This window comes from Leptonotus elevatus, chromosome 2, assembly GCF_054856555.1.
Source record: "Leptonotus elevatus isolate MCC_2025b chromosome 2, RoL_Lele_1.0, whole genome shotgun sequence".
Taxonomy (NCBI): Eukaryota; Metazoa; Chordata; class Actinopteri; order Syngnathiformes; family Syngnathidae; genus Leptonotus; species Leptonotus elevatus.
Genome location: NC_141240.1, coordinates 18,599,953 through 18,624,292, shown reverse-complemented (window position 1 = coordinate 18,624,292; position 24,340 = coordinate 18,599,953). Strand labels below are relative to the sequence as shown.

Genomic DNA, 24,340 nt, shown 5'->3' with positions numbered 1-24,340 from the left:
TTTCATCACGACATCACTGCGCTCAGTGGGCCTGACGTGTCACTACCTGAACATACACACCGACTATAGAGTAAGTCGGCCAACTACGTGCATGTGATACACGGTGTTTCTTCATGAAAGGAGAGGTCTTTATAAAAACTCACAACTGATTTTATTGTATTTGTTTTTTGGGGGGTCCGTTTTTACCTGAATGACGTTGTGAGGCACACAACTACTGCAATGCATTTAGGAGCTTCTTGTCTGTTTACAAATTGGAAAATTTAGAGCAATTCAGTGGTCAAAATAAAAGTGCGTCAAATTTGAACTACTTAAGGTTAGAAGTAAGGACGAATCTGTACTTTCTCATCCCTATAGTTAGAAGACAGTGTTTGAAAATGCACTGTCAATTACTTGTTACCATTGTGATCTGAAAAATAGTCTAAATACCCGCTTAACTCATTTGCTCCCAAAAACGTATAAATATGTTCTATCTTAAAAAAAAACAAGTGTCCTAAAGACGTATTTATACGTTTTTATGTGTTTTTTTTAATGCTAGAGCATACAGAAGGCTTTGATGCAGCCTCTCAACTGCAAAGAACTGCTAGTTTTTACACAACCAGCAAGTGGCAGCAGAGCAAAAGAGATCAACGAGGGCCATGTTGAAAAAAAGCTCTTTACTCACATTTTTAAATAGATTTGTGAATAATGATGAAATGTAGCTATATTCTAATGCTAATGTCTGCAAAACGGAAACAGATAGAACTATACTTTTTTCCTGATGAAAGAAGAGACTAATCTTTCTTTTGGTAAGTTCCATGTTTTTATAGCAATCAAACACAATATTCTGTGGGCCTTGCAAAATCAGTCAAAATCCACACAAATACACACATGCAATGTCTTTGATGACAAATATTTGGTCACAACTGACCTAAAATGACCGTCAATTATTACTTACGTCAAACAAACGTGTGTGTGTGTGTGTGGGGGGGGGGGGGGGTGCGTGTGTGTGTAATGCTATATTATGTTTACAGAAAGAAATATGCTTCTTTTGCTTACCTGGATTATCAAATGTATTTATAGTTTCTTGTGTTAGAGCTCTGTTGACAGAAGAAATGTTGGTAACTAAACCAATACTAGAATACTGTATATCATTCACTGGCAATACCAAAGCAGCTCAAAGTAAGCTCTAAAGCAGCAAACATCATGAGAACCCAAAAGGAAAACAAGTACAAACTTGTCCACTTGATTTAAGATAAACTAATGACCTAATTAAAATGACTAGTGCAGGAACCGTTTATTCCCACTCTAAAATAACGGCCAATGACTGTATGTGCCAATGAGTGTACACTCGCAGACACACACGCACCCCCGCACACGCGCGCGCACACACACACACACTAACCACAAATATGATGGACCACACAAAGATGTGGTGAGTTTCTGCACATATTTTCATGTGCACACCACAAAAACACTGTTTTGTAATTAAACTGACGTGTCTACACACATAAACAAGTGCTAAAAGTCCGACTTACGTACTTACCGACATTACGATGGGACTGTTATTTGTTTTTACATGAAATAGGCTTAGCTCTATGAGAGCATTTGTGTAAACGTTTGACATTGGGCCCACCCAGGAAGTGACTCCACCCTGTCGTGATGCACAGAACAACCCCCCGCTCCCCCGTACTTTTTTTTTTTTTTTTTAGCTAACGAGTTGAGCTTGAGTGCTTCCCCTTCACATCTGCCCCTGTGAAAAGCCTCGATTGTTCCCTGTGGTGTGAGGCGAGAGGCTGAGCTCAAGGCAGTCATGACGCGGGCCCATGGGGCAGAGGCAGAGGGCGCAGGGCATTGGGCGGCTGCCTAAAACCACACAGGGGAGCCTGCAGACACAGAGCATCACTGTGCCACGCACTGCCGACTGCTGGAGCCCTGCCTTGGCCCAACGGCAACGTATGAAAAAGTCCACAACATGACATTAAAAAAAAAAAGAAAGAAAAACACCTTACTGTCAGCGCAACCCAGCGGGTTCAACTGACTCAACGGCTGCTTGCGCTGCCATTTTTGGTGGCACTCTGAAATGAAGGTTGTTAGGCCTGAGGGTTATTTGCAGGGCAACAGCATTTTGAGATTGTTTGGTTTCAAAAGACACAGGAAGTCTGTCCATTTGGTGTGGAGCAGCCATTTTGGGTTGATTATGGTCATGTCTAAGTCTACTTCAAAACTTAACTCTTTCAAGAGATTTTGTCTGATTGATGGACAGGTGAGGCTAAATTGCAAATATTTTGGGTTTTATCAGTTCAATCACTTACCATAATACACAAAACTACACTCTGCATTGTTTTAAATAAAAGGTCACTCAAATGATAAATGATGTACATGCAGTAAAGTTTTTTGTTTTTGTTTTTTGAAGATTTAAAATGAGCTACCATAGGAACTGCATTTTCTTTTATCCCATCAATAGTAATCCACATTATATGCTAGCATTATGCTAATGGTTTTCGTTCAACAAAATATGATTTGGTTGAACATTTCTGTGTGTAAATATGTAATGTTAAATTTTCTCATTTGCATGTTTTGTTTGTATGTCTTGCTGTTACGTGCGTGTTAAAGAAGCTGTTGTTTGAAGGTTTATAAATACCATATTATGTATGCTATTTTACATTACATCATCTATGCCAATTTCCATTACATGTAAGCATTAAGCTAGTGGACTAGTGTTAGATGAAATGATGTGGTACTGGTTAGGCAGCCCCCAGTTACCACCATGGATGCTGTTGATCAAGTTCCAGTATGTGGAGGAGAAAAATAAGATTCCAACTACCGCAAAATTCCTTAGTGCCATGTCTGTAGCCCTATTGAGCCACGGCATAGAAAAATATCACAGTACACTACCAAACAAAAACAGTACAGTAAATTATGGACTATAAGCCGCTAGTTTTTTCACTTGCATTCGACCCTGCGGCTAATAAAAAGGTGCGGCTTATCAATTCAGATCACAAGGGGGCGCACTATAAAGGAAGTGCAAGAGCGTCAGTCAGAGCAAAACAAACCAAGTGAGCCCAAATGCGGTAGGAGAGACATAATGAGAGCGAAACAATTTGTGCCCTCATTATGGAAAAGAAAGTAGCAGAAACCCTTATATACCGGCACGGTAACATTAAAACACCTGCGGCATACAGTCGGGTGCGGCTTATATGTGTAACAAACTCGAGAATTCCCCAAATTTAGCTAGCGCATCTTATAGTCAGGTGCGCCTTGTAGTCCGGGAAATTACTGTATCCTAACATAATAATGACCTTCTCTCTATTTAATGATATTGTCAAATCTGGGCCTGTTTAATTGAACAAAAAAGTTTTACTGTATTCTTTGTATGAGTAGCAACTAATGGATGTACAGGTTAATTGTACCTTCTGCCACATTTAATTATTGTGTCACTATATGTTGCTGGCATATATGAACAAAGATACATATTTTGTAATAAGCAGGTAATACTTTTGGGAACAATTACATGAAATTGTATAATTTCCCATAGCACAGCTGATGATCTCTCACAGTACACTAATGTGCCACGGCACAGGAAATGTGAATTACTGCCTTAAAGGCTCTTGCTTTTGGGCTTGCCAGAGTAACCATTTAATCTTGATAAGAGGACGAGGATTTAAAAAAAAGCCTTTGAAACACAAAAGGCCACTTTTCACACGTAATGGTGTGTTTTTATGTATTTTTTTATTGAAACAGTATGAACAAAAGAAATTAAATAAAAGGGTTCAAACCAATCAAATGTCAGACATTAGAGACCTGTTGGTAAAAACGGCACATGGCAAAGCGGGATGAAGGAAAAACAAAACACGTCATTGCAAACATTTGCTGTGTCTAAAAGCCTATTCATTACTGATTACATCACTCATTCAGTGCACATTACGCAAGTTTTGTAAAGCAAGGAAAGCCAAACGAAGACTTAATTATTTGTACACTCTTTTTATGCATAAAGAACAGAACAAAGCAGGCCTGTTGCACTTGTACTCAGTTTGAAGACTGAACGGCCATTCCACTTATCAGCTGTTACAACAATGGCGGATATGTGTGAGACTTCAACAGTACAGCTATTTCTTTTCAAGAAGAGGTGTCAATTGAAAAAGTTCAGTCAGTTCACATTGATAATGCACTCTTACATGGTTCCGATCTGCCAGTGTCAGTGGCACAAAACCCTTCTGCTAAATGTCACAGATATGTATTAGGGGTTTTTAGATGTCAGTGTTAAGGAAGGGAGAATGTCACATCACCGTTGATTTAAAAAAAAAAAAAAGTGTGTGTGTGTATATATATATATATATATATATATATTCATAAAGTTGGCCAAGAAAATGTCAGTGACTGGGGCTAAATGAGGAAATGCTGGCTCGCATGTCTGGATGTGCCACGTATGTCCGAGTCACGAATGCTAGCTTACGCAAGTGCTATATCACTGTTGACGGCATCCCGAGATATTGTGTCTAATTTGTAACCATCATTATTCATTATGTTGCCCTTTCCTTCTTGCTTGCATGAAATAACTCATTTGAAATCCTTTGTTGGTTTGATTGTTAGCTAGCAGTATTTAGCACAGAAAATGTTTCCCACAAATGCAGAACAAAAACTAATTGAAATGTTGAGCAAGTCTGGCTAAGCATGTGGATATTTATTACATTATATATAATAATCTCTTGTATATGAATTGCTGATTCCATTTCATTTAATCAGAAGATGTTACGTCTTTCTTCTTGAACCAGGAAGTAGCCTTCTTGTGAACAAACTGATGGACAAATATGAACACAAATATGAGTCTTTTAGCGCATTTTAATTTATGCTAGAGAAATATAATTCCTCTTTCTGCCATTTGAAACACAATAGCAACGTTCCCATCGCCCCAGAATGGGTAGACCTAGTGTTATGTATTTCACTTTTGATAAAGAAATGCATTTCTTTAGTCCTTCTTCAGCCTTACGCCATTCTTTTCAACGGGAAGTAGCCTGCTAACCTAAAAAGAAAAAAAAAACTGATTCCGGTACACAAATGGTATTTACTCTCTCTTTTTTGACATTTGAGTATGTCCCAGAATTTATTATCTATTGTCATCTCAAAGCAGGAAATAGCCTGCTAACTAACAAAGCAAAACAAATATGGCACCCGATAATGATTTTCACTTTTCTTAAGGAAATGTATTTCTTTCTTCAAGCGTTCCAACTGCCCAAGAATGCAAGTACAGGTAGGTAGGTAGGGTCTTGTTTGTCTATTCCTAAAGGCTTTCGTCATTCTTCTCGAACCAGGAAGTAGTCTGCTGGCTAAACGATCTGACACACAAAAATCTAATTCTACATTCCATGTTTTTTTGTGTGCTTGCCATTTTAGTCATGATATTTTGGCTACGTCATTCAACTTGAACAGGAAGTAGCCTGTTAACTAACAAACAAACTCTAAAATATGGCACTTATTTCTACAGTGTAAACCCCGTTAGAATCATTCCCATCACCCGAATCTATGCAAATTGTTAGAGTCTGTTTCAGCTCATTTTTACATCAGTCTTCTTGAACCAGGAAGTATAGCTGCTAACTAACAAAGAGACAAATATGGTGCTACTGCTCCATAACATTTTTTACTTTTTTTTTTTTTTTAAAGTCTACAGTGTAACTCACCATAGAAGTGTTCCCCCTACCGCATAATGCAAATTGGTAGGGTCCTTTTGACCTATTCCTAAAGTCTTATGTCAGCTGTCTTGAACCAGGACATAGGCTAACTAACAAACTGACGCGCGTCTCAATGGAAGGTTCTCCATGCCAGAATAAAAACAAAACAAAGCCTAATCTAATCACTATCGCGCTGATGCCAGATCAGGTCTTACTGTGAAATTCCTTTGTGCATTGTGTTTATATGAATCACTCTATTGGCTTTGGGGTCATGGAGGTAAATGAGCGCAGCATGTGACGGCGCTTTCTTACATACATATCATACATACTGTACACACAGACAAGCCTCCCATCCTTCTCTTTGGGCAACAGTTCCGAGTCCTGCTTAGAATCATTAAGTTCTGGTGTTACCGTGTTAAAAAATTTTTTTCTTTGTTTGTTGTTTTAATGATTGTAATTGACGTCACAGTTCAGTAGTTCAGATTCAGATTTTCCAGAACTTTGACGGCTTCTGCTGCTTGGCCGCCTTTGTCTTGTTCTTCTTCACGGGCTGTGGAAGACAAGGAGAGCGGCACCGTCACTCAGGAGATAAGGTTGCAAGGGTTAATTTTTTTGTAATGAGACCAGTTAGTGTGTGGTTGGTGGTGGGTTTGTAAGTTGACCCTGCGGGGCATTGGTATTTAGTATGTAGTTTGGTTATTACTGTTACGTGGGCAATTATGTGTTTGCTAAAGAAACAAAATAACTTCAATATATGTTAATAATTGACTGGTGGTCATGTTGGTGTAACAGGCGAAACACACGTCTTATGAACAACTTATGAACTCACAACAATATCAACTTTGAGTTGTTTACTTTTTGGTTTCAAGTGCTTCATCAAATGTTGTTTTAAGGTCACCATATTTCGGGGACTGTGGAGGTAATACTGTTTTCTACAGTTAACTAACCTAGAGAAAACAAAACTGCTGTACCACTGATTGTTGTCATAAAATGACCTCTTAACTTGATTCCTTGTTCAACTACATGTCATTACACCAGCTCTTGCAATGCATTGTGCAACTTATAGCGTCAGTATAAAATGGATTATAAATACTACTCCAATGGGAAAGTCTAACTGTGCAATTTAGAAAATAAACCACACCTAAAAAAAATTAATAATAATACAATCTTAATTTGTCTATAGTTTCCTACATAACTCTTTTGTAACGATGATCTGAAACAAATTAAGAAGGATGTGTGGTTATATTGTAATTGATTAGATGAAGGTATCAAAATGGAGAAAAATCTCAGAAACCATTACACTTTTTTCTTTTTTCACTGGCCTTTTCCTGCTGGCAGACCTGTGACACGCACACACACATACACACACACACACACACACACACACACACACGCACACACACACACATGAACGCAGGCACGCATGCGCGCACACACACACAAGCAGGCACAGCACAACTACGATTGCATCATCATGCAGAACACCAGTGGTTTGTATATGTTGTCGCTCTAATCTCAACTCCTTTTAACAAATGAATTACAAATTTGGACAATAAACAATTGAAGTTAAAAAAAACACCACAAACAAATAATAGCAACAACATTAATAATAATAATAATAATAATAATAATAATAAAAAATAAAAATAAAAAGAGCAATGATGATGACATTTCCGAATGAACAATACTGAGCTCTTAAAAAAAAAAAATAATAATAATAATAATAATAATAATAACAATAATAATAATAATAATAATAATAAACATAATAATAATAATAACAATAATAATAATAATAATATATTTAAAAAATCATTAATCAAAATAAACAGTACTTCTAAAATATGAATTTGTGAACTAAACTTTGTGTTCTTTTGCTGCTGCCTGTCTTGGCCAGGTCTCTCTTGAAAAATAGGTTTTTAATGTGAACGAGACCAACTGAATAAAGGTTAAATGAAATGAAAATGTGGTTTCTCCCTGTCACACAAAGCTTCAATATACTCTCTTGACACACATTTTAAATTAGAAGGGGCTTTTGGTGTCTTTGGCCTTTTCGGAAAGAGCGCAACTACTGCTAATAGGTATCTTTTTCAGTGAAACTCTGAAGAAAAAAAAACGTGACTAGGTCAACATAATTATAATTTGAAATTGAGAGAAGGTACTCACGAATATTTCCCCATCCTCCTCACAACAGCAATCACCACGACGATGACAATGATGACGGCCAACAGAGCGCCAATCACGATGCCGACGACCTGGCCCGAGCTCAGGCCTTCTGCAAAACAGAAGTGTTAGAACAGTGAGTCTCAACTTCCATCAATCCATCCATCCATCCATCATCTACCGCTTATCCGGGGTCGGGTCGCGAGGGCAGCAGCTTTAGAAGGGAAGCCCAGACTTCCCTCTCCCCAGCCACTTCAACCAACTCCTCCGACGGGATCATAAGGCGTTCCCAGGCCAGCCGAGAGACATTGTCTCTCCAGCGTGTCCTGGGTGGTCCTCGGGACCCCCACCGTTAAGGACATGCCCGGAACACCTCTCCAGGGAGGCGTCCAGTAGGCATCTGAAGCAGATGCCCGAGCCACCTCAACTGGTTCCTCTCAACACGGAGGAATAGCGGCTTGACACAGAGTCCCTCACGGATGACAGAGCTTCTCACCCTATTGCTAAGGGAGAGCCTGGACACACTGCGGCGAAAACTCATTTCGGCCGCTTGTATCCGGGATTTTGTTCGACCCACAGCTTGTGACCATAGGTGAGGATAGGAACGTAGATTGACAGGTAAATTGAGAGCTTTGCCTTTCAACTCAGCTCCTTCTTCACCATAACGGACCGATACATAGTCCACATCATTGCAGACGAAGATTGGTACCAGAACCCAAGCTGTATGTGGATGCGAGTCCGACTAGATCTTGTCAAACTCGCACACCAGCTCGGGCTTCTTCCCTGCCAGAGAGGTGACATTACATGTCCCCAGAGCTAGCTGCAGTAGTCGGGGGTCGGACCGCCAAGGTCCCCGCCTTTGGCTGCCGCCCAGCTCACTGCACACCCAAGCCCTTTGACCCCTCCCACAGGTGGTGAGCCCAACTTTTTAAAGTAAATAAAACACTTAGCCCTCTAAGTACCACCATCATGACTAACATTAAAATACTGGTGCCTAGTATGCCGAAGTGTTCATATGTTTCATTCCTTAAGAGTATATTGACTTTTATTTGTAAACCACTGTCACATTAAGCACACATTTTGAACATTAACAATGTGCTTACTTGTAGGACAATAAAGAGAAAAAACATCAATATTGATTCAATTATAATATAATGCACATAAGGTAATAATTGTACAAAAATAAAACGTTTTTTAAAGGAGGGGTCTTAAGTTTTTACCGTTTGTGTTTGTAAACAAACAACTCAAAACGGACTCCTCCCATGGCTCAACCCATGGCTCAATCCGCACTCTTCTCGTCAACATTGTGCCTGCCTTCAGCAACACGCCCTCCGCTCTGTGATTGGCTGGAGGGGTAAACATTGACTCTCAGCCCAGAAACGTCCCGCTTATGGCAAAACACAACAAAATGGCAAAATACAGGCTGGGCAGGGGGTGGTTGATGACAAAATCACCACCACACAGGTGTTGATTGAGAAGGATTTCATGTGTATACATTCAGTGTTCATTTCCACCTTTAAAATTCAATGAGAACACAACCTAGCTGTGTTTGAACTTGGGTACTAGTAATAATTGTCCATGTCAATCATTCATTGCTCACCCTCTGCACCGTCCTCAACAATGACCTCGTCTCCCGTGTCCGCCTTGACAGCTTCCGTCCACTGAGGGATGACCTCAGCCTCTTCGGAAGCCTTCGTGGGGGCGGTCTCCACAACAGGGGGCTCAGTGTAAAAGGGTTCAGCAGCTTCAGTAGCAACCGGTGTTGGGGTTTCGGTCTCGACCGTGGGCTCCTCAGTACCGGGCGTCACCTGAGGAGACGGCCCCTCGGTCGTGACGTCCACCGCATCTTGATGTTCGGCTGTCCCTGGGTGGGTTGTCGGCGAACCAGTGATGACGATCATGACGTCAAGCTCTTTGCTGGCCTCTGTGGCGTCCAGGGTGGCGTCTGCTACGAAGTCAGTCACCATAATGCCATGGTCTGTTGGGTAGACTGTGGGGCCTGGACAGAAACCATTTAGACAGATGTCAACGCATTTGATGTGATTCAATGTTTTTTTTTGGTATGTTTATGTAGGAATAAAATTTGGAACAGATGATTTTATTATGATTTAACTGATTGATTATGTTTTATTATACAAGTAATGATTGCTGTGAAAGGGTTGTTGGTGTGCAAAGGTCAGAATCAGGAGAACTGAAACCTGCTCCTCTCTACTTGGCCTCAACTGACGACCTGCTGGAGGTCAGAGATATGAGGAAACAGCGTTAGACGACCTTTCTGCTATTAAATGATATGCTGAATTGACGTGCTAAAAGTGCTTATCAAGATATATGTATTTGGTAAATTCCACGAATATTTCTACGAATAAGTAAGAAGTGCTTGCTGAATGACCACACCCCCTTTTAGAGGCATCGCCTCATGTAACCTAGGAACCTCACGTTTGAATAAAAAGAAAGGTTTATAGGAGGGCTGTTTTAGAATATTTTATATTTAATACACATCTGTGGTTCTCTTGCAAATGGTCATTCTGTTTTTCCTTATGGCCCTAACTTAATTGCTCATTTTATTGCAAGATTTCATTAGCTAGCTAATTACCCAAGTATTTTTTTTTATATTTCAGAAAATAAGAAATACCACAACAAACAAGAGTCTAATTGCCTCGATTTAACCTTTGCAAATTTCCTTGACGAGGATGACTGACATTCTAAACATGTGTGGGGGGGGGGGGGGGGGGGATTTGATAAAATTGGAACTCACATTAGTATTTCCCATTGACTTTGTGGCTTTATGCTATTAGGCTAACAATTTACAACATCAGTTTGTGGTTTCCTTTAAGTTAATATGTTCTTAGAATCACTTTCAACTATTACTTTTTAGAATCCAAGTGATTATTTAGAGTGTAAGTGATTATTTCCTGACTTTCCTTCCCTGTCATTTTAACACACCAATTTCAATCTGGGATTAGTAAAGTATGTGATTTGGAGCAATTTTTGGTAAATGACAAACTACACAATTTTAATTCCATTTATAATCACCACTGAGCCTTTCTGATGGATCAAAACTTTTAAGCCGCATCTACTTAATTGCGTAACACTTAATTACCCTTTAACGTTTTCCCTCCTGCCAGGCATTTTATCTAGCTACAGTGTAATACTGTTCCCATAAAGATATATTAATTATGTCCATTTCACAAATTATCATTCTTTTTTCCATTGTTTCAAATGTGCCATTTACACAGATCAAAGTGTTTCCATTTGCCCAGCATAGCATGTAAGGCCCTTACAATGTATAGTAGACAAAGAGCGACCATATGCTGACGATGCATTAGATAAGGTGGTCACAAGTCAAGCAAGTCTCCGTGGGCCTCGCAAATCTTAGGGTAACCCGAGTGCTGACGCTCACTTTGGAGCTGCGGACCTCACATACCACTCTTCTCCTCTTACTGCCCTCTTGGACAACTTCAGCCTTGTGTGTGAATGTATTCATTGTTGGACGAGAGCTGCCATGATGACTGCCTGCCTCATGTGTTGGCCTGTGTTCCAACAAGCCCGACTCACACCAAAGTGATCCTTCTCAGTCGCCACCGCCATTATGCCTCAACAAAGCTGTGACGTCAGCGAGGAAGCAGAGTATATTTTGGGCAGGAATAACTGGTGGAGAGATGGTGGGCCCCATCAGGGTGCCTGAAATAAACACTTCCTGTATAAGAACAAAAATCTGCCTTTTACTGTACTTTTTGCTGTAAAATCATTCTCATGCAAGACGATGATTTAGCTGACAGGAAAAAAACTGACCTCAGCCCCATTGAGAAACTGTGGCACATCCTTGAAATTAAGATCTATGAAAGTGCATACCAGCACGTCCCAAACAGCATTTCTGTGAGGCATTTGGAACACATCGTAACGCAGTGACATGGCTGCGTTTGATACACCGCCATCACCACAAAGCAGCCGCCCCACCCTGTGATGTAATACGCCGCACATCTTCAAGCAATCCCTTCATCCTGTCTTTCTGGCCCTGTGCGCCCTAACACGCCACATCCTCTGCCTCATTTCCTGTGGACGGAGCCACGCTACACAAGTTGATGAGTGAGGAGAGTGCGGAAAGCCGTATTAAGCCTCTGCAGTTGAAACGTGGAATTGTTCAAGGGAGGTGCCACAAATGGATCATTTGTAGCTATGGAGAGAGGGAGACAATTTCAGCTAAATCAGTTAATTTTAAAAATTGTCTGCCATTTTTTCCAGTGGTGACTATATGCCAAACAGTAAACAGCCACCATTTATTTCTTTGTTTTATATTTGATACAGAAGAAGGATTTAAGAGTGGTATTAGGGCTATGCTAAAATAACTGCTAAATAAAGTTGCAAAATCAGATTTATTGGCCAAGTATGTAAAAACACATATTGATTTTTGTCTCCACAGTCACAACATGTCCAAGAAACATAAAAAATAACAATGACTAACAGAGGAAGACAAAATGGGAAGCATGGCGGTTCGCAAAATGAGTGCCCCGTGTTTTAGATGAAAAACAAGAAAACATAAGGAAGGGCGTGGAAAAAAAACTAAAAAAACAAGGCCAGAGTCACATAATGGAAGACACCCGTGAAAGGGAAAAAAGGGGTGGGGTGTCTATTACATATATAACATCATATTGCATAAGTATTACTTGGGCTTTATTCTTGACTGGTTAGTAAATATATAAAACTGAAATCAAATTGTTGTTTTCTAATAGAAGTTGAATAGCTGTGCAATATGTTTCCATATGAAAGCCAACTGTATCTATTCAGAGCTTTGACGATGGCCATGCTTTGAAAGGAAACGGAATCTTCCGTCATGAGTTTTGCAGCTGTGTGAAGACATGCATTTATCCTACTGTCTTTCATCAAGGTCTGCGCTATGAAGCCGCCTAAACTCAACCTAATCATTACCCCTCAATAAGCCGAGCTTCATCCCGCCATGTTCAACAATTTCGCGACCACAACTGAAAGCTTGGCCTGGACAGCGTCGCCTCCAAATGAAGGAGGGTACATTTCAGCTGCACCAAAATTACGGACTAGACTCAACATGTGTTGGCCTGAAATGACTTCTTCTCAATGGAGAGGGGAAAAAACAACACGCTTGACTCTTACTGCACAGACTCTGAATGAGTTGGCAAAACGTGGTCTCCCTTTTTCAGTTAGTCGAGTTCAAGACTGGGCAAACTTTTGTGCTCACATTTGATTTTTAAAAGGGACAAATGGGAGAGGTCATTCATCATTAAATAACGGAGCCAGCTGTAAGTGGCCAGCGTGCCATACTTCTCCCATCCCAGATCTAAATCTGTTCTTCAAATAACTGAAAATTCTTTACATGTTTCAAAATAACTGGTGATCTTGTCTGACAAGAAGTGCAACTATTTCTGGTCATGTGCCGGCTGCAACAGGCGGGGTAAATAGAAGAAAACATTTGTTCCCATTGAAAAGGAAGGGGCGGGGGGGGGTTCAAACGGAGCCTCAGACTGTTTGTTTGGAATGCCTGTAAGCAATGATAAATTGGCCTTACGCTATGTGTAATCACCCAGACCACCACCCCCAACAATCGCTTCATTATGTGCTCAGTTCCCACAATTAGCTCTGAGTAGTATTTCCTCTCACAGTGCCGGCAACGGTGGGCACGCACAGGCTCCGGGATCAATGGTGCATACATCCCTTCTGCTCTCTATGCCTTGTAATCTACATGCTGCCACTCTTCCTCTGCCACTCCCTGAGGAGCGCGCCATGGCAGCTGAAGCCTTCATAGGAGGCATTTCCCCCAGTACACCCTCGCGTCACTCACGTAGTAATCAACAGACCTCACTCCAACATAACACACGAGAGCTCCCACCGAAATGATTCAAGCAGACATAAAAGCAGGCGAAGGAAATTGACCAGGAGCGTGGAAACAGGCAGAAGAGTTTCTAGCAACACGGAATATTTTCTTCATCGCCATTCTAAAAGGCGTCATCATCTTCAAATGTGGAACTGCTCGTCTTGGTCACATGATATGGTCATAAAAGCAAGTGGAAAACTTCTTCTGAAAAAGGAAAAAGCCAAAGGATGAGAGAGAAGAGCCTCCAACTTCCAAGAAAAATAATTCTGCACGAAGAGTTGCTTCTAGCAGCCTCACTTAAAATATTTTTTTTTTTCTTCACTATCTAGGTGACTCTCCGGAATCAAGTCTGCTCTGCAAAATAGCACAGGCTCCTAAATGAGGCAATGAAGCCTTAAAAACAGCCCAAAAAGCCTTGAATATCCTTCCATTTCCTACATCCCATCTTTGAGAGGGATTTTCCGCAACAACAGACCAAAAGAAAATTACAAACTAGACTGGACATAAGTCATATACTTACACAGTTGGGTCAAAAGTAACCCAATTATGGATAAAAAATGGGCCGATCCTCCGACGGGATCCCAAGGCGTTCCCAGGCCAGTCGAGAGACATAGTCTCTCCAGCGTGTCCTGGGTGGTCCTCGGGGCCTCCCACCCGTGGGACATGCCCGGAACACCTCTCCAGGGAGGCGTCCAGGAGGCCTTCGAACCAGATGCCCGAGCCACCTCAACTGGCTCCTCTCCATGCGGAGGAGCAGCAGCTCGACCCTGAGTCCCTCCCGGATGACCGAGCTTCTCACCCTATCTCTAAGGGAGAGCCCTGACACCCTACGGAGGAAACTCATTTCGACCGCTTGTATCCGGGCTCTTGTTCTTTCAATCATGACTCACAGCTCGTGACCATAGGTGAGGGTAGGTAAATCGAGAGGGTAGGTAAATCGATGCTCACGCGATGTTGTAGAGGCGTGTCAACCGCGACAGCCCCACAATGTCCAGAGCCTTTAGGAACTCCGGGTGGATCACATCTACCCTTGGAGCCTTGCCACTGAGGAGCTTTCCAACCACCTCAGTGACTTTGTCCCCAGAGATAGGAGAGCCCACCTCGGAGTCCCCAGACTCTGCTTCCTCAAAGGAAGACGTGCTGGTAGAATTGAGGAGGTCTTCGAAGTATTCTACCCACCGATTCACAACGTCCAAAGTCGAGGTCAGCAGCACACGTTTCCCTTGCGCCCTACACGGGTCACCGGTTTCCCCTCTGGAGCCAGGCCCGGAGGTGGGGCTCTCTGGCGAGCGCCTGGTGGCCGGGCCTGCACCCATGGGGCCCGGCCGGGCACAGCTCAAAGAGGCAACGTGGGTCCCCCTTTCCATGGGCTCACCACCGGTGGGAGGGGCCAAAGGGGTGCATAGTGGGTTGGGCGGCAGCCAAGGGTGGGCGAGGGTGTAATTTGCTTGTAATCTCTTGTTGCATCCAATCATGTAGAGTTAAAAGTGAGGAAAAATTGCAATTGCTAGAGAAATTTTCTGCCACAATAAAAAAAAAAAGAATGCAACGGCTTTCGTAGACCACATCAATCATTGCCCTTAAGTTTGACACTCGCTGGGAGGATGAGATAATATATCGGTAGAAACATGAGAGAAGGGAGTATAACAGTCTGCATCCATTACAATCAGCTGTCACTGAGGCCCCCGCCTGATGTGTATGTGTGCACTCATAAGTCACAGTGTTGTCTGAGAGGTGTGAGGGAGTGTTTGCGTCTAACCTCAGGAATGTTTTTAGGGTGCTGGTCGAGATAGACACCCCACATATACTAATACAGTAGGTGTTAGACGGGATACCAGGTCGTACCATGCACCGCGGATCTGATTTGAACCCACGGGTGAAATATTCTCAGCCTTGGTGTAATCACAACACAATGAAGGTTCTAAGATGTCCCATCTGGATGCGCTTCATCTCCAGCTGGCAGCAGATACAACAGACCTTTTATCTTCTGACTAACACTTATAAAAACAAGTACCAGTACCCCTGGACATGACACATACAGGAAACGTAAAATAATAAATGGAGTTTCCACCCCTCTGGAAAGAACTTCTACCTATTCACATGACTATCATACTTACAATCAAGGACCTTTAAACAAGACAATGCCAAAACAGCAAATTTCAAATGATAGGATTTGAATAGGCCTACTTTGCACTAAACGTTTTTTTTTTTTTTACAAAATCAAACAGCAACTATTTGTTTAATTATAGCTACAAAGATGTAGTAAGTTGCCTCATATACTTGTTATAGTCTATAAAAAACAAAAAACAGTGAATAACAATTACAGCCGCATCAAGGTTCAAGTCCTGCTGCGGACAAAAACTAATTGAATCTAGTTGTTGGAGATGCTAGTCTACAGCATTGTTGAGGTGCCCTTGAACAAGGCACCCAACTTCAAACAATGCAGCGTCTCAGCCTATTGCATGTTTGCAACAAATTAAAAAGTATAATTAATATTGTGATGCATCGTTGCCTGTCATCATGATACAGTATTAATACACCAGCAGGATGCAAAATTTTAACGTACATGAATATCTCTCATATACTGTCATCATGTTTTATTAGCATTAGCTCCAGAAACAGAACAAAGAGAACACTTTAACAGAGCTGGGACTTGAAGCCCGAACCTCAGAACTGTAAAGCAATTTTGATAACCACGTCATCACTATGCCGCCGCTGCTGAAAACAACATTTACTTTGGAATTCATCAGACTTTATTTTAATGGAAGATTTCTGCAGATATTTCATGTCATATTTCAGTCACCATTTTCCTTTCGTTTCATACGGTAGACTGTGTGATACATCATAGATTGTTTGTATGCTATTGTTAAAATTTCGGGATGTGTGCTGTAATCTGCAATTCCCTCACCGATTCAAAATGGTCTGCATCATCTGCATTTAATGACTCGCACCCACACACACTGAATCAGGTCAAATCTGGCTGCTACTGTATAATATCTGACATGGCTCTGGTCCAATGCTGCATCTCCAGTGACAGCCAGTCAGGAAGCAGGAAGACATAACTTAAAAAAATACTTTTCCCAGCTGTCACAATGTTGGAAGCGTATAATTGCCCAAAAGGTTTTGATCAGATGAAAAAATAAGTTTCAAGAAAACAACAGATTTAAATCAAGCTTCTTAATCCATTTCTAATCCAAACTCCAGCATCACATGCGGCGTACAATGCCCACCCAATTGAGTAATGTGTTCCTGAGTCAGCGTCTCTCTTTTTTTCTTTTCTTACTCCATGCCTCACCCAGCAACACACGCACAGGACGTGCCAGACACATGAGACATACAGCTGTGGTCAGTCGTGTAAATCTATTCAACGCTCCTTCTTTGGTCTTCACTGACTTACCAATTGTTCTGAGTAGTGGTCGATAACCACTCTGAAACCAAGCCAAAGTCAAGTGGGGTACACAAATACTGTTTCATATTTTCTGAACTATTGTCTGAAAAACGGTGTTTTGGTGCTCTTTCTGGAAAGCCCTAAGCTGCCACAAAAAAATGTGCCGAAGCCCTGGCTAATAGAAAAGTAGTCGTTGGCGTTTTCTCCCACATGGAGCTTCTGTGCCAGCCTCATATTTGGAGTATGAGCGCCACATTTGAGTCATTTCTAAAAGTGGGCCGATGACCAAAGGGGCCGCTGACCTCTTCCTTCAGCAGCCAGATGTGACGACCATGTTATTAGCCCGCAGAGGCAGACAAAACTCATTAAGAAGGAGACTAGAGGAGGGAGGCAGGCGGCGGCGGCGGCGGCAGGCGGCGGCGGGCTTTTATGGGATGCACAGGTGCTGGTGTTTACACTAAAACGGTGAATTGTGTGGATCGTGAGCTGCTTTCTTTGTTTCCTCGATTTGGGAGTGCATAATCAACATCAGACAGACAGACAGACAGACAGACAGACAGACAGCCAGACAGACAGACAGACAGAATAACCTTCTAACCTTAAAATAACAGCATTTTGACAGGCCAAGGAATGCCTAGTGATTAAAGGAGGGCAGGCTGCCTTTTTGGAGCCCATCATGGACCGTATGCTCTCCCTCCATACCCACACATATGTCAAAATATGTACTGTATATGATCCTGTATTATTAGAGGGGGCTCAAATGAGGCAGCAGAACTCCTCTCATTTCATCATTCTCTCTCTCTCCCTCCCTCCCTCCCTCCTTCCCATTTTGTCTATAAGCAAGTAAATATTGAGGTTTTTTTTGCAACATACTTTTCAACGGTCTGTGCAGACGCACTATGTGGCTAATAGGTATTTCTCACCATAGCTAATGACTTGATTTGAATAAATATCTCAATTCTATGACAGACGGGAAAACTTATAAAGACTTTACAAATTCATCGATTCTTAGTAGCACTTGTCCCTATCATGACTACAGGTGAGCTGGAGCCTATCTCGGCTGTCTTATGGTGAGAGGCGGAGTTCACCGGGGACTGGTGGCCAGTAAATCACAAGACATGTAGACATACAAGCGCTCACACTCATATTAACACCTATGAACAATTAGCCCATAAGCATGGGGAAGGTCCTAGCAGGGATTCAAACCAGGGACCTGTCGACTGTGAGGCAGAAGTTTTAAGCACCATACTGAGTTAAGAAATTCTTTACTTGAATAGGTTAATAATGAGCTCTTTGTTATTAGTGACCATTTTTAATAATAAACGCAGGCTCACTATTTGACAACTATTGCCTTAATTTTACATCTAAGAAGCAAATTAACACATCTCACGTGTTTGAAAGACTTTATCAAATCTTAATCTAGCAAGTATCCGATTATAAGGAGATCATAAGGGTCGCCCTATTGTGAAGTGTTAGCACACCAGACTGGCAAAAGGAGGGATTCAAGCAGACAAAGAGGCAGCGTGGGCACATGGAGGCAGCAAGAGTGGACACGGCGTGCTCACGGCAGGATGGCGACTCAACTTTTTTTTTTTTTCATGAGAGAGGATACAAGTTTACTCACTTGCATGTGTGAAGGCACAGAAGGCCAACAGGAGCAGCGGCTGGACATTCATGGCGGTCAAGTCTGCTTCCTTGGTTTAACGATGACGGCCCGACCAACTGGATGTCCTCGCAGCGTCAAACGCAGAAGCCGCCTTTCCAGAAGGACCCCCTCCAAAAATACAACAACAACAAAAAAAGTGCTGAGATCCAGATGGAAGCCCTTGAAGTGGGGATAAGAGAGGTGCAGTGTGGAAGTGAAGGAGGGCGAGGAGAGAGGCTGGTCCACAGCAGACAGAGAAAGAAAGAGGGAGACTGTGAGCTGAGAGTGGAGGAGGGGTGTGGGCACTGGTCGTGTGCTGGGTGGGTTTTTGTCAGGGGGCAGGTTTGTGTTGGGAGGAGGCTGACTGTTAAGAGGTGCTTCAAGCACACACACACGCACGAACGCACGCACACTCGTTGGGTTTTTTTCTTAGACGTTTCTGAAAGGACAAGTGGAAGAAAAATATGATGAGCCATGGGGACAGTGAAAACACACCTGCCATGGGTGTCGAGGGTATTTTCAGAGGTTGGAGTTAACATGAGTAGAGATGTGTGTGTGAATTTCGGTTCATAGCATTTTGGTGTCAATAAGTGACGTTTAGCTTTTGTAAAGTTGCAGTTGTGTTGAAAAGTTTACAGAGTATGTAAACTTTAAAGCAAAAATTTGTGTATATATATATTAGAGGTGTCAAAATTAAGTGTGTTAATTTTGAGTTAATTAAAAGTTCCTTTAACGCCACTATATTTTATTTTGACACACGATTAATGACCTTACTTGGAAAGCCTGTACTGGGGGAATTCCAGTCGCAACGCAGCAGACACGTCCATGTCAACATTTAGCAGTAATACATTTAATAATAATGCATATATTTGTAGAGACTGGGGTAAAAATGTGCAGAATTTCACAAGTTACTTTAAAGATTATATAGCTCTTTGAAAAGAAAAATGCACTGAGCTGTCATCGTCTTACAAATTCAATTATGTCATCTAGTGGCAGAAAAATGACCTCAACACAAATCAATATCACACTCGTTTTTTACAATACAGTACGTCTTTTTTATTTTAACAACATTTTATGAATTATTATGAAATTACTGTATCAACAGCTAAAAGATGCAACCCTATTTCTATTAGTTTAAATGTGTTTCCACTTTTATGTTAACAAGAGTATGAAAACGTAGGGGGAAAAAAATTATATTGTACATTTTATTGTACATTTCGGACAGATATAAGATTTGTGATTAATCATTAACTTTTGAAGTCATGCGATTGTGTGTGTGTGTGTGTGTGTGTGTGTGTGTGTGTGTGTGTGTGTGTGTGTGTGTGTGTGTGTGTGTGTGTGTGGGTGTGGGTGTGGGTGTGTGGGTGTGGTATTTACAATTTCAGACTACCATTCATAATTCCATTCAAAGATTTGTGGGTCACTTATAATTTATAAATGGACTTATTAAAAACAACAATAACAACAGTAGTTTTCTAACGATATAATCAATCTCTCAACTCATGGTCTGATTTAATTAAATGCTCATGAAAAAAAGGTTTAAAAATACAAACAACAACAAAAAAATAATATTTCTAAACGACCCCAAATTTTTGAACAGTATGTATATCCAAATAGAAATGACTAGAAGTCTTCTTGCTGCAGACAGAAGCAGCAGTCACGTCTTGAATCCCCCCCAGCCCCATGAAAAGCAGCCGTAAACACAGTTAGGACACGGTGTAACTTTCTCACAGGCAAAAAAAGCACGGGTGGTCGGCACATATTATACTAAAGGTGGGGTGGGGGGGGGGGGCAGACAATAGCATTGCTTGGCTCGATGCTGACACCTGTTGGAATACACACTGGGCCTGATTGGGTTTTGTCTCATACCCAACAAGAGCAATCACATCAGCTCTAAATGTGTGCACGAGTGAGTTTTTTTCTCTTTATATGGAAAATAAACAAACAGCCTACTTAAATAAATATATTTGAATACTGTAGTTACTAAAGTAAAGTAAATAAATACATTGGGGTGGAAAAAAGGTAGCCTACTATAATAAATGTTATGTTGGAGGTCAATTTTGAAGAATTCCCAGCATATATTCTTCAGTTTTAAATATGTTACTAAAAGTTTCTGTATGCACATCATTTATTGTAATTTTTTTTAATCTATGTGTATCTATAATTAATCGGCAAATACTGTTATATACCTGAAATAAAATTAAAAAGAATCCCCACAGCAATGAAAATGAAGTAAAGTACCAATAGCAGAAACAAAGTCAGGGCAGTATTTTAATAAACACTGAAACAGATGTGCAACCGTTGAAGCATACACAGATTATTATTTATGACACACCAAAATCACATATGTACAATATGACGATATTTACACACAGTGTCTCCTTCAAGACAAATAACAAAAATACTTTGTTCTTTTCACCAGTCTACATTTTTCTTTCTTTTTCGTACGGGAAAACAGAGAAGAAACTTAGTGCTATTTACAAAAAGACAACAACGTACACACATACAAGTTATATAATGCTGGTCACTGTAATACAGCATCAATGGCAATAATAACAATATTAAAGATTCAGCTTTTTTTCTGTTCCCCCGCCAAACACTAGTTTGACTTTCTGCTTCGCATTTTCCCCTCAGACTGGTACGGATACTTCATTTCTTTTGAGCAATGTGGAGCTGTACACTCCAGAAAAACACTTTTTCACACCGACTAAATCACAATGGAGGAAGAAAAACAAATGGGAAAAAAAACAGCTGTTTCCTCACAACCTGATCAGAATTGTCCTCAAAATCAAAGCATCATCCGTTTTTTTTTTGTTTCATTATTATTCTGCAAGATGCTTAACATTACTGTATATTTGTGCAAAAAAATGCATAAATAAGTCATGTCTGGCCTTTGTCATAAATAAGCCTGAATAATTTGATCATTAAAAAAATCAAACAAACAAAAAACATGAATTTGATGCTGTGGAGTGTTGCATGAGCTTATTTCACTGCATTTGTTTTGTTTTTAAGATGACAAATGTCACAGTTGTCAGGGGCCATCGAGAACTGAATGTTGCAGTCACTTTACGACACATTAATGGCTTGAAATGATGAATCATTGAACTACCCTGAGAACATGACAGCTATTACAAACAAACAATAAGACAAAAACGACCAAAAAACTCAATTCATGAGTGCTTTGGGAACGGAGAACTGATGCATAGAATAATTGTGAGACGATGTGTTGTGATGCTCATTTTGACCAGAAGGTGGCGCCCGAGCCCTAAACTCTTCAATGCGTCGTCATAAAGATACCAGGTAATAGATTCATGACAGAGAAATTACAAACAAGAAAAACATTTCAAGTAGTTGATTTTGAAAGAGAGAAGAAATAAATATCCTTCTGCTAAGGAAAATATGTTCAAGAGTTGCAGCTGGAAACTATGAAGATGTATTTGGGCCACACTGAAAGGAAAAAACAATTACTGTATATTTTACATTGAAGTAGGAATCGTACTAGGAAAAAATATATGGGGAAAAATATGCAAAGTCTTTAGTTGTATTCTTTACAGACAAAAACATGTCATATTATGAGAATGAAATTGTATTTTTACAAGGAATATATTTGTCGTTTTTTTCCCCAAGAATAAAATCATATTATATCAAGAATTCTTCACCCTGAAAAAATGTCAAGGCATACGAAAACACAGTTCAGAGAATAAAGTGGTATCTTTTCAATATTTTTGTTCTTCCTCTACAACACTCATATTATGAGAAGAGTTATCGGTTTTCAAGAATAAGTTGGATTTTGTAAAATAATATATATGTATATTTTTTTATCCCAGAAATACATATTTTAGGGGGGTGGGGTGCATATGTGATGTTATGAGAAAGATGACATTTTTTTTCTAGAATCTTCTTTTTTTTAACAAAAAAAAGGCAAGGTAAAGAAAATGAAAATATAAATAGAATTTAATGAGGGACGTCAATTTATTATTGTTATTAATATTATTATTATTATTATTATTATTATTATTAAGATTCCTCCCTATATATGGTGCATCTGTCATTTTTGTTGTTGTTGTTGTTTGGTTTCAGTGTGGCCCAAATACTCCTTGATAATAAACAGATGAAAACAAAAGCAAACATTTCGCAGATGATATTTTGACAGTTTTAAACCTTTGTCACCCAAGTTAACACAAGAGAGGGGTGACTCATGATAAGACAATTTGATCAGCGTCGTTTTACAACTTGGTCCACTTGGTAACTGATTGTCTCTGGTTATGCCCCCCCCACCCCCCCAAATACTCCATTATTTTGGATTGTCTTCAGTGTTTTTGATAGGCTAGTCTCGTACCTGCGTTGCCGCCATCACTGTTTGTCTCTGACCTCCTGTTCAAACGATGGAGTCCCAGTCGAAGTCGTCCTGGATGTCGTCGGTAGCCAGCATGCGTCTTACCTGGAAGTGTCCTGGAGGCAACATCTGCTGCTGCTGGCTCAGTTGGCTGTGATGGCCTGGACACGAGGCAGAGGCAAAGAAGATAGTCATTTTACATTTAATACAGAGTAGTGATTAAGTTGTAAAATTCTATATATTCTTTATCTATATAAACACCACAGTTTGTTGCTTATTTTTTATTTTAATAATGACAAAATATATTTTAATCATAATTACCCAATTTTGGGGGAAATTTACATTACAATATTAACCCATTCACTGCCATTGACGGCTATAAACGTCAAAAATGCATTTTAACTATTTCTATTAGTTAAACTTTTTTTTCCACTTTTGTTAACAAGAGTATGAAAACCTAGACATTTAAAAAATTAAAAAAACTTTTTTTTTAAAGAAAAGATTAAAAATGAGGGGCGTCAGGCGATTAAAATTTGTAATTGTAATTATTCACATGACTTCAATAGTTAACTCACGATTAATCACAAATTTTACATCTGTTCTAAATGTACAATAATTGTCTTCTAGGTTTTCATACTCTTGTTAACAAAAGTGAAAAAAAGAAATAGAAAAAGTTCAAATGAATTTTTGACGTCTATAGCCGTCAATGGCAGTGAATGAGTTAATTACAATATTACTAAATTTTTGACCATGTAATGCTCGGTGGGCCAGATTAAAGAATTGAACGGGTTATACTTTACCGATGGTTTACAATCATAGTCACTATTTATTGAATGTAATTGATTTGTTATCTTATTCCTCATAACCATGCAACACGAGCATCAACAGCTATCCCCCCAATCACACACACCTGGTAAGAGTGTAATGGAGGAGTCCACCGTCATCGTGGGAGCTGTGCTGCTAATGGGAGGCATGTGGGGGTATCCAGGTGGGCCCATCAGAGACGGAATGTTCTGTCTGGAGTCCATGTACATGTTCCCTGTGGGAGTACACACAATAAGGCCCAATGACTAACACTTATATTAGCATTCTGCTTTGAGCATAACACACATACACAGACACACATTTATCGTGTATGCTGAAAGATTCCGCTGCCATAATTTCCCAGCAGTCAACTGTGAGTAATAGTTTGCCCAACTCCCTGGTGAATGTGTAACACGGTCACAACGGCACACAGGAAGACGTGATTGTAATTCAACTTCAGGGCCTCAACTCCAGAAAAACGAGCTTGGCGTCCATGGTCACATGTGGAACAGCA

At 40.5% G+C, this 24,340-nt stretch overlaps 2 protein-coding genes across 3 annotated transcripts in view; both read right to left on the bottom strand.

Annotated features, from left to right (window-relative positions):
• Positions 1-3,689: 3,689 nt before the first annotated feature.
• pdpn (podoplanin) lies at positions 3,690-19,355 on the bottom strand. 2 transcript variants are annotated; one of them, XM_086067285.1, is made up of 5 exons: positions 18,666-19,355; positions 9,409-9,807; positions 7,812-7,920; positions 6,946-6,985; positions 3,690-6,195 (listed from the first exon to the last, which is right to left on the bottom strand). In XM_086067285.1, exons 1-5 carry the CDS (start codon positions 18,715-18,717, stop codon positions 6,130-6,132), a joined length of 666 nt encoding a protein of 221 aa, XP_085923411.1. In that variant the 5' UTR covers positions 18,718-19,355; the 3' UTR covers positions 3,690-6,129. The 2 variants fall into 2 exon arrangements, with proteins under 2 accessions (XP_085923411.1, XP_085923410.1); XM_086067284.1 differs by lacking the exon at positions 6,946-6,985 and having other exon boundaries at positions 18,666-19,296.
• Positions 19,356-20,944: 1,589 nt separating this feature from the next.
• Positions 20,945-24,340, bottom strand: part of LOC147178675 (forkhead box protein J3-like) — a 74,103-nt gene continuing 70,707 nt past the window's right edge. The window contains exons 11-12 of the mRNA XM_086067282.1: positions 23,933-24,061; positions 20,945-23,183 (exon numbers count right to left, since the gene is read on the bottom strand). Coding sequence (XP_085923408.1) covers positions 23,065-23,183; positions 23,933-24,061 — 248 coding nt within the window. The 3' untranslated portion in view covers positions 20,945-23,064. The remainder of the gene's footprint in view (positions 23,184-23,932; positions 24,062-24,340) is intronic.